Source organism: Neofelis nebulosa, chromosome 1 (assembly GCF_028018385.1).
Source record: "Neofelis nebulosa isolate mNeoNeb1 chromosome 1, mNeoNeb1.pri, whole genome shotgun sequence".
In the NCBI taxonomy this organism is placed as follows: Eukaryota; Metazoa; Chordata; class Mammalia; order Carnivora; family Felidae; genus Neofelis; species Neofelis nebulosa.
In genome coordinates, this window is record NC_080782.1 from 70,529,242 (window position 1) to 70,542,280 (window position 13,039).

Here is a 13,039-nt window from a genome sequence, read left to right on the forward strand (position 1 = left end):
ACGTGTTCTCATAATGGTGTAAACAAAGAACTGTTGCTTAGGAATTTTTACTTTGATTTTGAATTTTAAATCCATTTTGGGTTTAGTTTTTCATTGGACCTAATTATGATGCATGAAAGGAAAATACCCAGTCACTTTATATAGTAGATATTAATCGCTTCTCAGCCTTTTGGCTGAGATCAAGTGTATAGTAGATATTAAACCTTCAACAAATTAAGCATATTTTCTAATTTCTCTGATTTTACTAGACAAGTGATACTGGATACTAAATCTTACAAACCTGTTATTTTGAGGTGTTGTTTAGGACCTGAGATTAAAGAAACAATTATGGGTTTAGGTGTGTAGAGAGCTATAGTTTTTGTGTATGTAAAATGTGTTGATTCAGGGGCGCCTGGGTGGCTCAGTGAATTAAGTGTCTGATTTGACTCAGGTCATGATCTCGCAGTTTGTGAATTTGAGCCCCACGTCAGGCTCTGTGCTGTCAGCTTGGATCCTGGAACCCACTTCAGATTCTCTCTCTCTCTCTCTCTCTCTCTCTCTCTCTCTCTGCCCTTTCTCTGTTTGTTCTCTGTCTCTCTCTCTCAAAAATAAATAACCATTAAAAAAATTTTTTTAAATGTGTTCTTATATGTGGATATCATCTACATCTCTTGCATAAATGTTTTTATCTCCAAAGTTAAATTTGCATGTTAGAATGAATAAAATTCTAATTAGACCTACTTTTGAAATAAATAGACCTACTTTTGAAAAATATTGTATAACATTTTTCTTCTTAAAACCCAGACTAAAATTCAGCTTTGCCAAAACTATGCTGTCCTATTTAACTTCATTTTGGTATACTTTGATATACTATTTCTGTTAAATAAAAAAAAAATAAGAAAATGCTACCAGTATGTCTTATTTATAAATTCATAGAGTACCTTTTGTCCAGTCATTGAAGCCTTGACTTTTGTTTCTCATGTATTACAAAGAGTTATTTTCAATTTGATCTTTGTGTCCAAAGTTTTGGTGTTTTAACTCTAATGTGTAAGTTGTATGAGTTAACAATCTTGTCTATGGCCTCTAGATTTTGCATCATGCATACAATGACACAGATTTTTGTAAAAATTTCTCATGATTCTTTAGAGTCATGTATTTACGTTGTTTTAGAAATGGTGGTGGGGTGCACATGCATTTTTAAAATATGGATTTGGAATTTGTTAAAGGGTAAATAATGACATAGAGATTTAACTTCCTTCCATCCAGATGAATACTCAGTTGTCCTGATATCATTTATGAAATAATTTTTTTCTGGTGTTTTGAAATGCTTCTTTTTTCTCTTCCTTGTACCATTTGTCTGTCCCTGTTCCTGTGACCTTATTGTTTTCTAGTGGGAGAAAGACTAACAATAAACGAGTAAGAAAATGATAAGTGAAGTAATTTCTATAATGAAAATAAACAGTTATGTGGTAGTGACTGGACAGCTCCTTAAAATGAGTTGTCAAGACCACGCATTCTGAGGAGCTGCCATTAACTCTGACCTGAATATCAAGAAGGGAATAGCAAAAATCTGGTGAAAGAACATTTCAGGTAGAGGAAATGCCCCGAGGTGGAAATGATCTCTATGTGTTCCACAGGTAGAAAGAATTATAGGAAATTGAGTAAATAGGGGGAAGAGTGGTGGGAGGTAACAATTGGAGAAGAGGGCTAAGGAGAAAGCATGTATGATGTAGGGATTTGTAGGCCAGGCTGAGGAATTTTGATTTTATTTGAACTGTGAAGGGAAACTACTCAAGAGCAGTGTTTTAAAATTAAAGTTGTCTAGAATGAACTTCTCTTATTTTTCTTCTGCACAAAGAGGAAGTATAGGAGCATAGGTAATTTGTATATCAAATAAGTAGGTTCTTATGTAACTGGGAGCTATTTCTACATACATATGACCCTATAACAAATTTGCTTCCCTTTTAAATAACTTTACAGTTAAAGAAAGCAGACTTTTAGAATCATGTAAGTACCAAGAGTTTAGAACTTAAAGAATAAAGAATCTGTTTGCACTAAATATTTAGAACTGTTTTTAGAGAACAATTTTATGATGTGTTCTAAAATAATGTTTTTTTCTTCCGTTAAAATGTTTGTATTAGGGAACAGACATCCTTGGAAGAGGGAGAAATTCCTTGGTTACAGTACAATGAAGTCAATGAAAGCAGCAGTGATGAGGGAAATGAGCCTGCCAATGAATTTGCACAGCCAGAAGCTTTCATGCTGGATGGTAACAATAACCTTGAGGATGACTCCAGTGTGAGTGAAGACTTAGATGTGGACTGGAGGTATGTAGCAGTGTTATTACCATGGTTAATTGTTCACTGAGTAGAATTGGTTCATGATTCTAAATTATGAAAACTGAATCTCTGATCTCTCAAAAGTGTTTTTTCCCATCTTGTTAGTCTTCCTCTCCTTCAGAGCTCATTCTGGATGTCACTTCCTACATGGACTCCTTCCTACTACTCCAGGCAGTGACCTCTTTTCCTCTTTGACCTTTGGCTCTCTTGAAGCCCACCTTATATCCTGGTTATTTATAAACTCATGGTTTGAGGTTTCCAACCTGTAAGTTTAGCCCTATATGGTAAATATAGCACTTGGTATAATCCTTTAAAAAAAAAAGAAGAGTCTTTAATAAATAGTACTTGAGGAATTTCAAAACATGTGATTAAACCAGAAGAATCATAAGAATGTAGCTATCCTTCTCTGTATGCAAAATACGGAAAATGACAATTATATCTTCCCAGAGATGCTGAAAGTATTCAGTTTACTTTATGCTGACAAAGAATAATGAGCTTCAGGGAAAAGCAGCATATAACAATTAAGTGGATTATTGAATTGTTAGGTCTCATGATATAAAGGTCAGAATTTAACTGTTTTGGCTTATAGTTAGATTATCTTTCCAACATGCAGTCGGCCTCTGGAAGTAGCTGGTTATTGAGATGTGGAAAGGATATATGGTTCAACAGATCTCTTGTTACTTTTTCTGGAGAAAATAATGGCTTGGTACTACTTTTGTTTTCATGTCTACCCAGAAATATTTTTAAGAATTTGTTTTGGTTTTCCAGCTAAAATTCCATTACAGAAAATAGAGAAAAATAAAGAAAAACTCATTTACATCACCTGATAACTCTGCAGATTTCTAGAAGTTATGATTTTGAGTCTCTTTCCATGTGTCTAGCTACTTCTTTGTGCTTCTCCAAATTGTTCCAGATATGAAACTCAGCATCTCGTTGAAATCCTCCTTACTGTTTCCTATTCTCACTCCCTAGGGGGGAGCAAATTAGATGTGTGAAGCAGACTTTCATTGCCCATTTGTGGAAGTAGAAGTGGTGTTTTATCACAGCCACACAAACAATTTGTAATTCCATCTTAAACATTCTTACCTCCAAAACCCATTTTCTGGCTTCCTAACTTTATGGAAGAGCAGTGGCTCACCAGATCCCAGTTTTGCTGATCTTGGTACCACTAGCTCTCCCCCACCTCTCTTATGTCTGCCTATTACACTCTTTCTGAACTCCTTGTGATGCTGATGATGTCTTATGCCTCCACTATGCAAAGTCATTCCTCATAATGCTCAGCAGATGACGGAATTGTCGATTTAGGTAACATCATCTGTGCACGTCTGGAGGCAATTAGGGTTTAATATGAAGAAATGTTTTCTTTTGGACATTTTCAAAATTTTATCAGAGTAATGTTTTATAGCTCCATTATGTAGATGCTCCAGTCTGTAGTTGCACTAAAATTTAATTGTTCATTTTCCCCAATGAAATAGTACAGTGAACCTTTCCCCTCATATAACTTGTTTTGTACTTCAGGTTATTTCTTTAGGACAGATTAACAGAGGTGACATTACTGAGATAAGTGGTATTTATTAAGATCTTGATATATATTTCTAAATAACTTTCAAAAAAGGTTGTTCCATATAAAAATTTGAAGAAATAATGAGGTCTTTTTTGAATATAATTTTAACTTAAACTTGAAAACTTGATTTTAGGTTCTAATTCATTGATGATCTTTCTGGATACATCTGTTATGTTAAGATTTTAGAGATGTTTGTGATTGTCCCCAAATTTGGGGAGCTTCAGTAGTTTGTTTTTTGTTTTTTGTTTTTTGTTTTAACATAGAAAGCATTTTAGCATTAATTTTAAGACAAACTTTTTGAAGGTTACTGTTTTGAATTTTATGTAGGTATGTAACACCTCATTATTGCTTATATGGTACTATGTCAATTTATATGGCAGCAGCTACAGATTGATAAAGTAAAATAGGATTTGACTTTCATATTAAAGTAACATGTCATTTTAACAACTAAAAGGAAAAGTCATGGCAAACAGCAGTTCTTGTCTCTAGAGCTAAAACGTGACTTTTTTTTTGGTTTGTTTTACCACAACTTAAAAAAAAAAAGGTAAAGCTTTTTGATTCTTTAAAAGGAAATGGGAAAAAAAAAAAAGGAAATGGAAAAAATGCTTTATCAAAGTTTACTTATTTGTTTTGATGACATCACAGAAGTGTTGTAGAATACCCAGAGAATATTTTTTATAAAATGGCCTGGTGGGAGGTGATGTGGAGAAAACATGAGTTTCAGATTTAGACAAATCTCAACTGTACCATTTATTTATTTTTTGATAACTACTTAACTCTCTATTTTCCTGGAAGAAATTGGGGTTATAATTATTAACCTATTAAGGCTGTGAGAAATTAATTCCCTGTGGCTATAACCATGGCTTAATAACAGAAATTGAAAATGTCTTTTTTTAATGTTTTATTTATTCTTGACAGAGGGAGAGACAGAGCATGAGCGAGGGAGGGGCAGAGAGAGAGAGGGACACAGAATCTGAAGCAGACTCCAGGCTCTGAGCTGTCAACAGAGCCTGACATGGGGCTCGAACTCATGAGCCATGAGATCATGACCTGAGCCAAAGTCAGACACTCAACCGACTGAGCCACCCAGGTGCCCCCCTTAATAACAGAAATTTAAAAGAATTTCCATATGTCTTTCACTAATACTCCACAAATATTAACATTTACCACATTTCTGTTATTCTGTCTTTCCTTTCTTTCCCTATATTTATTTTATGGTATTTTCCCCCCCACATTTATGAGTAAGTTACAAACAAGATGCCTGTTTACCCATAGTCTAGCATGAAGTCCCTAAGGACAAGGACATTTTCTTATATAACACAGTAAAATTTTCGAAATCAGGAAATTAACACTGTTAATAGTACTATTATCTAGTCTACGGACATTATTCAAATGTCTATAGTTGTCCCACTGATGTCACCAGAGAAATTTTTTTCTAGTCCAGTTCAAGGCTACTCATTGTACTTGGTTAACATGTTTCGTGAGTCACTTTTAATCTGGAACATTTCTCGGTTTTTGTTTTCCATAACCTTGACATTTTTAAAAAGTATAGGCCATTTATTTTTTAGAATGGTTCTTAGTGTAGATTTTCCTGATGTCATGATTAGATTCAAGTTAAAAGTTTTTTAGCAGGAACGCCACAGAAACGGTGTTTTATTTTTCTTAGTTCATATCAGAAGACACGTGATGCCAAATTGTCCCATTTCTGTGATGTTAATTGCGATCATTTGCTTGAGGGGATATCTTTCAGATTTCCTCACTGTACTGTTGCCATTTTTTAAAACAAATAATAGGCATTTAGTGGGAAGATATTTTGAGACCACGTTAAATAACCTGTTTCTTCTCAAACTATCAAACTTCCATCCACTGGTTTTAGTATCATTAGTGATTTTTGTCTCAAACACTTACTACCATGTGATTGCCAGATGAATGATGCTAGAATTTTTAATGTTAGCTGATTATTTTGCAGTGACCAAATTACAGGCAGATAATATTCTTTGAATGTCTACATTTGTTTAGTCTGGAGAAGAAAAGAATTTAGAGATGGTTGACTCTAACCGTTTGAAGGAGTTTTCTGCAAAGGAAAAGGGGACATAGTTTGCGCTGCTTCAGCAGGCAGAACTAGAGCACTTAACTTCACACAAGCTTCATACTTCTGATAGAGCTCTTCCGCACAGCATGTACCACCCCAGAGAGCAGTGTTTCTTCCACATGGAGTCCTGCTGCTTCCTGGATGCCGCGACCGTGGTGCCAGCTCTGTGCCAGGCGCGTGTGTGCATCAATGCATTTCATTTGTTTTATAGCTGAAAAAACAGTTAAATAAAATTTTCACATTGTCTGACTCTGACTCAGTTCAATGTAGAGGTAAATCCCTGTGTTACTGGTTCCAGGGCTCTCCTTCCTTGCCTTGTGTCTCACTGCTAGGTGAAGGGGTTCTAGTGTCGCAGGGAAGGTTGGATTTGCTAATTTGTGGTTTAAATTCTAATTTTAAAATCTGTGATGGTATGAGGATGTTTCTTTGCACTATGTGGTGTCTGCTGATTTTTAGATGGTACTAAGCTTTTATCTTCATAATAGCACTTTTGTATTTCTTGGCAGTAGATTTATAATTTTAATGATGGCACAAAAGTTGACATCAAAATTATTTTGAATTGGTTTGTGTAACTGGATGTTCCTGACTGTATTCAACTTTCGATAGGACTGTAGAAGTCAACAGAAGGTTGCCTTTAGGTAGACATAATAAGCTCAGTTTTGGAGATACTAGATTTGAGGTGGTGGGTGTTAAATGAGGTAAACTGCCCCATAGAAAACTAAAAATGTAGGTCAGGAGCTCAAGAGAGAGTTTGGAATTAGGTGGAGGTTTAGATAACTGAAGAAGTGGACTTGAATGTCATTGCCAAGGAGGCAAGATTAGAAAGAAGAGGACTGAGGAGTTATTTAGGGTTTCTGAATTTTGAAATAGGTATCTCCAAGACTAGAGGAAAAGAAGGAATCTGTGTATGTCTAGCGGTGGAGGAAGGAGATTGGGACCAGAATAAAACATAATGTTTTCTTCAAGGGGATTGAAATCCTTTAGTAAAAAGAAACAATAAAAATGAGCAGTCAAGAGCTAAGTATTTTTCATTCTGAATAATAATGGAGGAGGCCTAGTTTTCAGAAGAATAGAAGAGAGATTAAGGAGAAAGATTTGAGAAAATAAAATATTTTTAAGCCCAAAATAATTAAGCAGTACAAGGTAAGAGAAGGAAAACAGGCTTTGTCTAATGATAGAATTGAAATAAATGCAGTAATTGTCTTTACCATGTTCTCCTCTAAATTTAGGTTGGAAACTCAAACAAACAAAGTATATGAGACAGAATTGGGGAGAAAAATACTACCTTTATACCAGCCTTAAGCAATCACCTGAGTTGGAACTAAGAACTAGAAACATAAAAAGAATTTTCCCACAAATTTTGTGTGTGATTGTGACAGCTTATTAGGAGAGGTAGTGGTGTCTTAGCTCCTTATGCTTAGTATTTCATTTTTCTGTTGGGTTCATCCTGCCTCTCACCACATAAGATTTATGTTAAAATATTTTAAGGTTTTCTGCTTATAGTATATTTATTGGTTTATCAGTATGCTAATATAATTATGTCTTCACCATAAAGATTTCCCTAATCATGGTTGTATTTTTTTTTTTTTTTTCCAGCCTGTTTGACGGCTTTGCAGATGGACTAGGAGTTGCTGAAGCTATTTCCTATGTGGATCCTCAGTTCCTCACCTACATGGCTCTAGAAGAACGCTTAGCTCAGGCTATGGAGGTATTGTAGTGACTCTGATGCCTATATATAAGTTGGTGGAATACAAAATGATAAAAATTAAAGGCTTTTTTAATTGCTTTTAGGAAAAGGTGAATAATTTTTCATCACTTTAATAGCATTTCCTGATTAATGATTGCCCCTAGTTTGTGTATATAAATCACACTAGACATCCTGCCAGTTTGCCTAATTGCATTATTTCCCAGGTTTTACTGCAGAATAGAGAATGTTTTGCTTACATTTAGAAAATAGACTTTTCCTTTATTAAGTTATCTGGGTCTGTGAATCTGAATATTTTTTTAATGTTTTATTTATTTTTGAAAGAGAGAGAGAGAGAGTGCACACAAGTGCATGGGGGAGAGGCAGAGAGAGAAAGGGAGATAGGGAATCTGAAGCAGGCTCCAGGCTCTGAGCTGTCAGCACAGAGCCCAGTGTAGGGCTTGAACTCACGAACCATGAGATCATGACCTTAGCCAATGTCAGACGCTTAACCGGCTGAGCCACCCAGGCACCCCTGAATCTGATTACTTTACACAGACACAGGTATATTTGTAAATGAAATTGAAGATCTCTAAGGATATATTATACATCACTTCCACTTTTTTGTCCTCATAGTTTCTAAATACTACCTTGCTGCTTAATGAATATAGCAGTTTTATTTCCATTATCTCCATATACAAATACACTTAAATAAATGTAGCACATAATTTTGTTTGGCTTTCTTTTCCTTATTTGATTGCAATACAAATACTCATGATTGTATTTGCCTAAGGTCAAAAGCCCAAGCATTTTCGTGTTTGGGAACTTTCATTGCACTTGTGGATTTCATTGTTAGAAATCTTTTCTTTAAATTACTATTTCTGAAGTGATTTCCAAAGTAGAAAAACAGTAATAATGTGAATGAGTCAAAAGTGAGAGAACAAAAATAAATGAGAGAACTTTCAGGGACTATAACAGCATTTTATCTTGAAATTTTCTGAGGTTAGAAAGTACAGTTTAGATTCATAAATATACAGTGGGTAGGTAGACAGACTGACCTGTCTACACACAAACACTTACGTACACACACACACACTTAGGTTAGCTTTGCTGTGAGATCACTTTTTTTTACATCTGAGTAATCTTCCATGGAGATCATTGATTGATTATGCTTTGTGTGGTGTGTTTTTTTTTAAAGGAACCATAGAAATACTGTGTAGTAGGAGGAAAGTCAGAAAGAACATATTAAGACAATACATTTAGGACTTTTCCCAGATTATTTAACTTGCCTTAGTCAATTCTGACACATGAAATAATGGCACAGTGTGATAACTTGTGTCAGGAATATAATATGTAAAGATGAAGAATCACTAACTTTTTTGAGATAAATAAATTTTAAGTGACCACAATGGAATATATCCATTCTAGAGTCTAGTTTCACAGTGTTTACATAGTTTTTCCCATTATTGTGCTAGTGGTCCATGTTTTGAAAATTAAAATAGAAGTTTTAATAGAAGTTTTCTTGTTACCAGTAGGAATTGTGACATTTGATTGGTGTCTTGAAAGAAGCACCAGAAGGATTGGTCGGGGGCAGGGCATCATACCGTGTGAAGGCACTAGCAGTGTGTGCAAAGACCAGAGTCAAGAAAGACTAGTATGTCCAGGGAACTTACAGTCCCCACATGACTTCTGCTCTTTGGGAACCCGGTGACACTGCCACTTGTCTCTCTTAACCATCTGTCCTTCTGTTCTAATGAGTGGTGTTGTGTCTTCCTTCCCTACAGTTTAGCAGCTTCCTCAGATTTAGTTCTCTTTATTTTATTTGAATTTGACTGAAAATCATTACAGTTCCATCTTCCTATCACTCTCTAGAAATCTTTATTTTTCTGCCTACTATGCAGTTATTTAATCATTTTGAAAAGTGAGGCTGTATTAATTTATAATTTATGATATTTTCTTTTAAATTTAACAGCATTCTTTAAATGAAAGAAAAGCAATAAGACAAACTGAGTGCTTTTATTTGTTTTTCTCTCAAGCAGCCTGATCTCTTTTCAGCACTGGTTGTTTTCATTTCTCTTATTTTCCCAATACCAGACTGATCTGTTATCTCAGGTAGTGGCTATTGGTGAAAATATTGGCAACAAATATTTGCCTATACTTTTGTCTCAAATTTGAGTGAGAAAAGGACAAAATACTTAAGATCTTTAAGTGTTTGAAACAATGATATTAAAGCTTTTTACTTTGAACAAGTTTTGAAAAATACTTCCCTTTGCACATTTATGTTCACATTTAAAGTTTTTTAGCATAAACCCTAAGTAATATTGTTTACCTTATTATACCTCTTTGCAATAAAAGTATGTTCAAGAATTTACATATAAATAAAGTAGTTTAGATTGATTTAAAATTGTTAGCATCTAACTGATCAAAAACAGACTTCTAAATGTTGATAAATATTTAAATGTAAAATTTTACTGGAAATATATCTCTTAATAAGATAGAGGGAGACTTTTTCCTTCCTTATTATTTTATGAGTTAATTTTATTTATTCCTAGAATGAGATGTAGTTGAGCATCAATTTTATTTGTTTTTCATATTTATAAATGTAAACTTGAGAAACCTTGTTCACATAAATAAATTGATAGGGATGGAAGGAGTTTATCATAGCATTGTCACTTAGTTTTTCTGAGATATTTGCCCAAATCACATCAACTTGACAGATTGTTTAGATCCTCCTTTTTTTTTTTGAAAGCAGATGACTGGAAGCCACCTACAAAATTTGTTATTTAGTTGTTAGTTCAATGTGACCCCAGTATTTGAAAGTGCCCCTTTGAATGGGTAAGAAGTATGGTTTTATTTATAAAGTGGAGAAAAGGTTAGTATAAAAAGGAATATGGGAACAGAGAACCAGCACGGTACTTTGACTGCGGGCATATTCTTCAGAAGGTCAGTTTGAGGAAGGGTTACATAAGAAAGTTAAATGAATTGAAATTTAGTCTCTTAAAGACTCCATACCCTTGGCTCCCTAGAAAGTCTTTACACACTTACAGAACACTGCCTATACACTGGGTTATAGACATTGGGAAGGTAGTACATGAACTTTAGGTTTGTGACCTTGCAGTCTTCACTTAACCTCCTTAAGCTTCAGGTCCTCATCTACAAAATGGGAGTAATAAAATTTACCTTGTGGATTGTGACACTGTGATAAAGCACTTAGCGAAATAGCTGGTGCAGTGATAAGCTCTCTTATAAATGTCTGTATTTAAAGATTTATTCAAATCAGCAGTCAGCCAGGTGGTAATCATCTAGCACATGTGGATTCAGTGATCATTGAAAATCAGTATTAAGTCACTTGTTATAAATCTTCACTTTTTAAAAACTGAATTGTGTTTTATTCTTTAAAAACTAAATTTTGTTCTGACAAAGGATTATGCTACTTTAAATCTAAATATATTCCAGTTGTGCTCTTTAGCCTATTTAATTGTCTTTCTGACACTTGGAGTGACTTTTGAAAATACACTATACTGCCTAAAGTGTAGATAGATTTTTATATTTTTACAGATTTCATAGCAGTGGTTTCAGAATGGTCTCTCTTAACTCTTGTTGCTTGTACGTGACTCCAGATCACCTTAAGTATTTGTCAGTATCAAGGCAATAAATTATTTTTACACATATAAATTCCAGGTATTTATTAGCACTACAGACATGCAAATCATCATCAGAAACGAATAATGAACCTATTGCAACAAACATGTGTCGAAGCATAAGTAGCATCCCCAAATGGAACTTACTGTAAATAATATCCCTTCTTTTTTTATGTGTGGAGTAGCACAGAGGAGTTCTTGCAGTCTGTCTTGAGAAGTACACAAGGAATTGGAGGAGATTTATGGTTATAGTTATATGAGAAAGGAGGGACAAATAATAGGCTATTACCTTCTATTTTCTATTTCCTAAGGGGAAATTTTAATATAAAGAACTATAAACTATAATAGGGGATTAAAGTAACAAAGATTTGCTTAGTAAGGATTAAAGATATTTCTAAAGAATACAGAAAATGCACATGTAAGGAATGGCTCCCACACGTTAGGCTAAGATCACCTAAGAAAGAGTCTCCGCCTCCAAGGCTCGGATTCAAACTTTGATGGAGATGGCACAACTGTGGCTCACTGAATGGCAACGAAGTCACTGTAGTGCTACACTGGCAGAACTTGCTGGAAATCAGCCCTGTAGGGTGCTGCTGAGGAAAGCTGTTTACAGGGAGATGTCTCACTGGAAGCACTCTGCTCCAGAACTGTCCAAGGTGGGTGCTGGGGGAAGCTGCTGGCCGCATGCACTACAAGAGCAAGATGCTGGAGAAGCTGTGGGCGTCGGAAAGTCTGCTGCTGGAGAAAACCATGCATGCCATGGAAGCTGGCTCACTGGGATTAGAAGTAAACAGGCTCACTGGGATTAGAAGTAAAGCCCTTTTCCTCCTGCAGTGTCTTTTCAGCATCCTCTGTGAACAAAGCTTAATTAACATTGTGACAGGTATCAGAGGAAAATACTTAAATAGCCCAAATCCTTTTTCACAGAGCTGACAAAAATAGCTAATTTGGATTTGAGGAGCAGTAATCAATAACTGGAGAACAGTCCATCCCTTTGATTACTTGGATCCCATATACACCTTTCTACACACATTTGAACTCTATTCAACAGCAATGCAACTTTATTTCCACCTAACAAGATATAGCTAGTTTTTGTTATTTTTTTCTTTAAAGTTTATCTATTTTGAGAGAGAGAGAGAGAGAGAATGAATCCCAAGCAGGCTCCACACTTAGCACAAAGCCTGATGCGGGGCTCGATCCCATGAACTGAGACCCAAGCCTAAATCAAGAGTCGGGTGCTTAACCAACTGAGCCACCCAGGCACCCCACAGCTAGTCTTAAAATGAAGTTTTCACCCTTTCTCCAGAATGAACAAATGTGAACGGACTCCCAAGAGTCATTATGTCCATCACTAAATATTAATCACTCCACAAATTCATTCAGTCACAATGAATATTCTCTTATATAAGATTAAATTGTAAAATTAACTGCTATATGAAATAAAAATGGGAAGGAGAGAGAAAAAGACAATGGTTAGCAGATACAAATAAACACATAACAAACACAAAATATGCAAAGCCTACTTGTCCTTGTTTTTATATTTGGTCACGGGCTATAACTGATAGCTGTGGTTTCCTTCATCCATCACCCATTCCATATTTTCTGTACCTTCAGCAAGAATCTCAGCTGCTTAAGATTCTTTACTTGGTGGAGTGACCCAAATCTACATTTTTGAAGAGTATGTGTACTCGGTCATCATGCCTTTTTGGGAGATGTCCTTACCTGATAACTTTACTGTGG

General features: G+C 35.2%; 1 protein-coding gene across 2 annotated transcripts in view; it reads left to right on the forward strand.

Moving 5' to 3' along the window:
• The window catches only part of PJA2 (praja ring finger ubiquitin ligase 2), a 70,573-nt gene that overhangs the window by 43,773 nt on the left and 13,761 nt on the right, over nucleotides 1-13,039 (forward strand). For both annotated transcript variants that reach the window (XM_058725306.1, XM_058725316.1), the window contains 2 exons: nucleotides 2,121-2,306; nucleotides 7,571-7,682. In XM_058725306.1, the coding sequence (XP_058581289.1) occupies nucleotides 2,121-2,306; nucleotides 7,571-7,682 (298 nt within the window). The remainder of the gene's footprint in view (nucleotides 1-2,120; nucleotides 2,307-7,570; nucleotides 7,683-13,039) is intronic.